The sequence below is a fragment of the Eurytemora carolleeae genome, unplaced genomic scaffold, assembly GCF_000591075.1.
Source record: "Eurytemora carolleeae unplaced genomic scaffold, Eaff_2.0 scaffold1356, whole genome shotgun sequence".
Classification (NCBI taxonomy): domain Eukaryota; kingdom Metazoa; phylum Arthropoda; class Copepoda; order Calanoida; family Temoridae; genus Eurytemora; species Eurytemora carolleeae.
In genome coordinates, this window is record NW_019397244.1 from 7446 (window position 1) to 15710 (window position 8265).

Consider the following 8265-nt stretch of genomic DNA (forward strand, 5'->3'; position numbering starts at 1 on the left):
TATAACAAGCACCAGTTTATCAGTTTACACATTAGAAATTAGGAATATTTGATCATTCTTTACAATACCTCTTTAATTAAAGATTTTAATCTTATGTGCAATTTACTTTAGTTAGACGTGATACGTACTAAAGAATTGGAATTTTTTTATTTCAAAAAATGGAACAATCCCTTTAATGACGTCAATATATTATATATATACACATAATATATATATAAATATATATTCTGTATACATGACCTACACGGGGTTCAGGACTGGAATTCTAATTGATAGTATAGAAATTCGTTTAAACACCTGGTAAAGGTTCGATACAGGACATTGATATTATTATTACTATTATTATTATTATTATTATTATTATTATATTATTATTATTTTTTTAATTATTATCTGGTACCTGTATACCCAGTATTTTACATGCTTCTAAAGATCTTGGGCTAGTCAGCACATAGGGGCAGTCAGGGGGCACCTCACTAGATATACAACGTACATTATAGATAGATAGATAGATAGATACATATGGATAGATAGATAGATAGATATGTTTTAGTCTCAATCACATTTTTGTACCTTGCAATATTTAACATGCTTTTATTGAACATTGTTAGAAATGTTTAAGTTAAAAATCTTGAATTATGATTTACAAGGTATAGATGGATAAATATCTGCATGTTATGATATTGCTACACCGCTTTCAGCATAAATCATAAGTGATTCTTGAGCAATTGGGACTGACACAATAGCTCCAAGTAATGCTTTATTAATAGGATGGCATATATTTTAGCAAAAATTATGAAGTCATTTGGCATCCCAATTTTTTCCTCTTAAAATGGACAATTTTAAATTTCGGTTACCCATAAAAATACCATTATGAATAGATATAAATTAATAAATAAATTAATCTTTCCATAGTCCTACATTGTATTCAATTGATCCTTCATAAGTATTGACTTGCAAGGAGAGGTTGAGTCTAAAATAAATTAATTCATACAAAACATTTCAGCCTTGGAACTGTGGTCAGTGAATTTAATAACTAAAATAAGTTAGAATAAGCTTATGAGGGATATTTAATGATTTTATAGGTTTTGAAAACAAGTTATATTAACCTAATAAACTGATCAAAATGTTTAAGGTTAGCGAACCTATTCTCTTATGGTAATTAAACAAACATAAGAAACATTATGGCACTATGATTTTCTAATCCCTATATCTTTGCAACTCAATGTCGTAGACCTTTGATATTTTAAACATTGAATTCTGTTGTTAAAATATTTCTAATTTATATTATCAAAAGTGAAACCCTCTCAGATTAGAAAGATATAGCAATTATAAGATTTGAGTATGTAGCAAAGACTCAATTATTTTGAAGGTGGGACAATGCGCCCTGAATTGTTCCCAAGAAACGTGGGAGGATTGCAATATCTATAAATATGAGTAGTATGAAGGTATAAAGGATTTATTTACATTAATTTACATACAATACAATTTATTATTACCCCAGCAGACCTTCACTCATTTATAAAGTCTGTAGGGCTGTAGTTTGCGTCCATTTCATTAATTCGTTCGTTATCGTTAAGTAAACAAAAAAAAATGAATTATTATGTTCTTTATGTTAAGTAAATTAACAAAAAGAATCATTATGCTCGTTATCATTAAGTAAATTAACAAATAGAATTATTATGTTCGTTCGTTTTTGACTTAACGATTGTTTCTGTTCCTTTACGAAAATTTCCGCAATTCTTTTCAAATTCGTGAATCGATAATTGCCAAGCCATATTACCGTTAAATGAATTATAATGATATTAATAAGAATAATACATATATTTATTTATAGTTATAAAATTTAAAAACCTTCCATATTAAAATTCTTTCTCTGTTAAAACCAATCGTTTTCGTAAAGACACATCAAGATATAGACGACAACTTTAAGTTATTAAAACTTTTAGCAAAACCACTTTCGTCATATTGTGTCGTAGTTGGGGGGCTGATATAGATACAAAAATATCATTCTAGGAATTTAGTTGTTTACATTTATGACATTTTGTGTAATTAAATGATAATGAGAGTCGAGGTTCCAATTATTTTATATAACAAAGAATTAAGAAAAGAAATGACCAAAGATATTTTTTAATATCGGATCCTTACGATTATTATTCCTAACTAAAAAAAAATTTGATAAAATTCCGATAGGGACCCTTTACGTAATTTCAGTTTGCCATTTACATTTACATTTAAATGCCTTATTCAATTGGTTTCCAAAAATCTTTTGTCTAAGCATGAATGATGGCCGACTTGCCCTTATTTTTCTAGAAAAAAAACAAAAACAATATCCGATAAAAGAATAGAGAGTAAAATTTACCTTGGGACATCAAAGTTTTCAAGAGTCAGGTTTAGGCTCTCAAAATTCCTTTCCAAGGCTTGACTTTGTTGCTGATCACAATCTCCTATCAAGACTTGATCTTGTTGCTGATCAAAATCTCCTATCAAGATTTGATCTTGTGAATGATCATATTCTCCTTTCACTGGATTACACGAAGAAGGTTTCTGGCTCTTAAATGGATTGTTTTGTCCTTGAAACGGAATAGTAGATTCAGTTTCACGAAAGACTTGTTTTTCATTTTTTGTCTCGGTTTTTTTTTCTTCAATTTCCTCAAATTTTTCACTACTTAAATCTAATTGGTAGTCTTTTTCTTTCGGAGTTTTTTCTTCTTCATCTTTTTCATTTTTACCTTCTGTACTCGAGGGAGCGTGCTCCGAATTCAAGGGGGTGTGCTCCGAATTCAAGGGAGTGTGCTCTGAATTTAAGGGGGTGTGCTCCGAACTCAAGGGGGTGTGCTCTGAATTCAAGGGAGTGTGCTCCGAATTCAAGGGGGTATGCTCAATAATAGGTCGAGCTTCATCATGCTTTTCTTCTGAACCTGAAAATAGATAATAGACATTAATCATAAATAATATTTAGCATATTTATAGCCGATATAATTTGTAATTAGTTCTTATTCATTCATAAACAGCACACACACCAGGGAGTAAGTAACAGGCGGGGGGAACGTCATGTGTGTGTGTCTGTACCAAAAGAGTGTGTGTAAGGATACCGTACCAAAGGTGTGTACTGTAGGTTTATACAGTACGTATGCATCTCGGTATTTGCACAGTCTAGGAGAGTACATTTGTTAATTGTTAATTGTTTACTTAAAAATAAGTTTTAAATGCATGTAATATATTATTTACATATTTAAGTCAACACTATAAAGCCAAATTTTCATGCAAAGAATATAACTTGATAAAAGTTTACAATAAATATAGTCGTTATTCAAGCTTAATTATAATTGACGACATTGTTCTGCAATTTCCTTGACTGTAATCATGTTGTGTGTCTGTACCAAAAGAGTGAGTGTTAGGTTACCGTTCTGGTCTGCAAAGCAGTGCGAATGGCTTTCTCATGCCAGACCAGCGCCATTTCCTTTCCCTTTATTCCTATTCCCTGGTTAGGAATAAAAGGGAGATATAATTGACGCGGTTCGCCCTACCATATGAATATACATGCTTTGCAGACGGTACTTCATTTGAATAAGAAATATTTGTCTAATGACAATTACTGCGTATACAATAACCTATTCTGAATATTTCTTATACAAATGGAGTACCGTCTACAAATTATGTATAATCATATGGTAGGGCGGGCCGCGTCATTTATATCTCCCTTCTATTCCTTACTCCCTGACACACACACATATCTTTAAATTAAATGGAATAAAAACACTATAATAAATTAATTTGTAATTGTATTTATTTCTAAAAAAATGAACTTAATAAAACCGGGTTTAGAAAAATAAATCCAATTGGTTTGATTATTTATTTTTTCTTTACTTTTTTTTTAACACTTTTCCTTTAAAAACTTGTTGACTAGTTTTTTTAGAGTCTGAGCAAACTCAAATCAAAATTCAAACACTTAAAGTTTTTGTAAAGTTTACTCGCATGATTCAGTGAATATTACGGAATATTACGTTGCCACTTTTGTACTTGACCAGACGAAATACAAAATAATAATGTATGATGGTTCAGCTGAAGATAAAACATGAATGAAAATTTATTATGAGCCAATTGAAAATATGATGTTTAATAATGCTGTTCTGATCGGTATTTGGTGAAACATATTGAAATCTCAACTGAATATACGTTCCACGCACCTCTGACCCTTCAGTAAAAGTAAATTTAACTTAAAGTCTGACCGCGTCAACCTTGTTGCACCGGCTAGTCCTATCGAGTGTCTGCCCAATGACCGGGCGATACAGTAAAAACTGGGACTGGAAAAGTTGACCCGACTTGGAAATGAACTACGGATGCCTGTGGTTCATCGTAGATTTACAAGTAAATACTTAGTCAGCACTTAAATAATCAAAACATTTTCAGGAATGCATTAATTTTTCTCTGTCTTTCTTTACTTTATTTCTTTTTATTCTTTCTTTCTTTTTTCGTTCGTTTTTTATTTATTTTTTTTCTTTCTTTTATTCTTCCTTTCTGTCATTCTTTCTTTCTCTTTTTTTTCTTGATTACATTCTTTCTGGCTTTCTTTCTTTCATTATTTTTTCTTTCTCTCTTTCTTTTTTTCTTACGTTTCTTCTTTCTTTTTTTTTCCTTTTTTTCTTTTTTTCTTTCTTTCTTTCTTTCTTTCTTTCTTACTTTCTTTCCTGTTTTTTTTTCTTCATTTTTTTCTTTTTTTGATTTTGTTCTTTTTTTCTTTCTTTATTTTTCTTCTTTCCTTCTTTCTTTCATATTTTTTTCCTTTCTTTCATTTTGAATTTTTTTTGAATTTTTTCTTTTTTTAATCGTTCATTCTTTCAATCTGTGTATCTTTCTTTCTTTCGTTCTAAATCATTGACTCTTTTCTTAAACTGCTGGAGGCCATATTGGTTTTACAGATGTATCTTCGTATTATATTCTTTGTAAATATACAATAGAGGATCTCAAAGCGACTTTTAATGTAGACCCCGCGGCTAAAGATAATCATGTTTATGTAGATTATATAGTTTAACATCTTTATGTAGATTAAACAATTTCTGAGTTAAATAATGATTGCTGTTGTGTGTAAACGCATATTTAAAATTCATGAATCCATAATACCTTTTTAGGATACAAGTGACGGGCTCAGTTAAATGTAGATAAAAGAGGTGCTCTTTGGTTGCAAACTTGTACCTTAAAAACTGTACGTACAAATGTCTTCGGCGGATTTTCCAAAATTAAAATCGATGTTTTTATTAACTTCAAAGCTTAAAAATGAAGACCAAAAACAGATATTTCATCTGATGATAGACAATTTTACAGTGTATCTACACATCCATTATCATATGATCGATATGATTTAGCTCAAAGAAACTATATTTTATGATAACATTTCATCTATTTTTGGACTGTTCACAGACCTTAGAAAAATTTGGGGAAGGGTGTGGGGGAAATTATACGATTACAGTCTTATACGGACAGATCGTTTCAATTTACATAACAAACCTACAAAATCAGACAGACACTAGACAGACACCCATTCAGACGACCAGAGATAAAAGACATGTATGACATAGAAACAGAAATTTATAAACATACCGAAGTGCAAAACAATAATCTATATTTATGCATTTTCATAAATAACAAATGTGCAAAAATGAAAAAAAAGAATTTAAAGAGTCAACAAGCGTAAACCTGCAAGTGATTCTCCTATGCTAAGATGACAATGCCTGATTTACAACGGTACACTTAAAAGCTTTGTCTGATTAAGAAGGAAGTAGATATATATCCATGTTTTTGTTGATTTAAATTGTTTATTTTCATTTGTGGTTTCTCTTCATAAGTAACTTTTTTGCTTTTACGAAACAAGGAAGAAATTCACAGAAATAAACATTTTTCGAGTCATGAAACCAAGGTTTTCTTCTTTATTTTTGATCAGATTAAGATTTTAAGAACACCGAATTGTGATTCGGGCATTGCCATCTTTGCATGGAGGGTCACTTAAAACAAGGCGTATGCAGTTCTTTTTAAGATGAAAAAATTCAAACTATTTTTCAAAGATTAAACTGCAGTTTAAATCATTTTTTTTTTTGACGATGCATTTTCAATTGAAGTATCTGTCTTCAAGAACGCTCTGCAAACAATAAGAGAAGGAGAAAGTCAAATTTATTTAAATGTGTGATCTCGTAGCTCCTCTAATAGGAAAGACAGTTTATGTGCTTACATACTGGACATTCTAAACATTTATATTCCTCTCAATAGCTCTGGGGAAAAAAGGAGTTATGATTGAAAAATATAAGATTTCATTCAAACGTGAAATTGACTTCAGTTTAACGTGAGCGATATATCTTCAAACTTTTTCTCTGAAACAATATTGAAGATCCAAGATTAACCACAAAAGGTTAAGGTTTAAATGATCAGAAGGTCAACTGTGGTCTCTTCTAGTAATAAATATTACGCATTTGAAAAAAATGAAAAAAATACAAAACACAAAGGGAGACATGTTTGCCCTTAGCCCTGTAATTTATTTTGTTATTTTAATAGTATCGAAGTATAAAATGTTAAAATTCAAACTTTTTGATTCCATCGTGATATTCAATTTGATTTTTTTTTATCATCAGAAATTAGACAATGTTTTCCCAAATAAAAAAGTAAAAAACTATATAGAGAATACAAATAATAAAAATACTCGGTTTTCTTAATATTTCTAGTTTTTTCCTTTGTGAGATTTTATTTACAGATCATCACTTTCAGCCTTTCAACTAATCTTAATTATTTTAATTGAAATCCTGTCAGGGTCATAATATGGTCTTATTCTCACAAAAAAAAATGTACGCTCATTTGGTTCAGCCGTTTTTGAATGACATTGGTGACACCATCAATAATCTCAGTAACGGGAAAATTATAAAGGAATTGAGCTTTTGCCACAAACTCTGATTTATGAAACCAGACCAAAAATATTTTACACATGAATTATGTTAGATCAAATATTCTAAGTTTAAAATATCAAAGATTTACATTAATACATTTACACTGCCCAGATATGGGGATTAGAAAATTTGAGTCAGTGGCAAAGACTCCCTTTTTTTAAATATAAAAAATGCATACCTTTTATATCCTGTTCCATAAAGGCTAGCGTATTGATATCACTTGATAAACATTACACGACTTAATTCACTAAAACATCACTTTTTGCCAGTTCACAGAATTAAATAAACTGAGTGCGTCGGGCAGGATGTATTAACTGCTCTGGGTCCAAAACTTGACTGAGCACTGAGTAGTGAGTAATATTGAGCGAATATAACCGTATAGTGTTGCTGTGTGGGCGGCGGGTGGAAAACTCTCATTGTGTTTCAACTTCACAGAAAATTAAGAAAGTTTAGCAAAATTTAAAATTAATCCATAGTTATCCCCTCTTCAAATTTAGTTAATCATCTGTATCACTTGGTTCATTTTATCTAATGAAATTTTGAACATTATAAACAACCCAACTCTGTGCTAAAATTATCCCATGTCATTTTTATATTCAATGTTAAGGTGTGTCAAATTTTTCCCATTTTCTGTGGAATACGATGCCAATTCTTTACGTTATATATGTTATAGTGGATTCTCGTTTTTTACTCTTTGTTACTTTTTCCCCCATGAAAATTGATTAATTATTATAAAGGTGTTTAAGTATTTTTGAATTTTAGATAACAACATGCATTTTTTGTCAAAAATCATAAAGCAATGCATTGTTTTAGATCAACTCCAAAAACCCTAAAAACCTCATATTTATTTTTATGTGAGTAAAAATATCTTATTATTGTGTTTACATGTACAATCGATACTTACCCTATTCTTGGTAGTCTTAATCTGATTATTGCTTCTACTGATACATTTTTAGAACACATTTATATCTTATATGTTTCACTGGTAATGATTCATTCGATGTATATATATGTCCAAAAACCACATTTATAAACACGTCTTTAAAGGGAATGTTCACGAAAATGAAAGTGGGTATGGGCTTACGGCAAAAAATTAGCGCATTTTATCGCTACTAATCTGTTGCGTCTATCAGGAGAAAATTGTTAATAAAAACTTATACTCATGAACGTAACAGAAATTCAAAAAATGTGGAAATAACATCTACAGATATTTTGTTTGGAATTAAATTGATTATTTTACGATCACAGCTGAATGGTGCAACTTTCTGAATGTATATGGACGCTACGTTCTTCAGCATGAGTCGTTTTTAGCAATTTTCTCCTTATAGACGCA

General features: G+C 30.2%; 1 protein-coding gene across 1 annotated transcript; it reads right to left on the reverse strand.

The window, feature by feature from the left end:
- Window positions 1-400: 400 nt before the first annotated feature.
- Window positions 401-7312, reverse strand: LOC111712993 (uncharacterized; the record flags this gene model as incomplete). The annotated part of the gene is made up of 3 exons (XM_023487767.1): window positions 7111-7312; window positions 2363-2921; window positions 401-476 (listed from the first exon to the last, which is right to left on the reverse strand). Coding segments are annotated over exons 1-3 (654 nt in total), but the record flags the coding sequence as incomplete, so codon positions are not given.
- Between the last annotated feature and the right edge of the window lie 953 nt (window positions 7313-8265).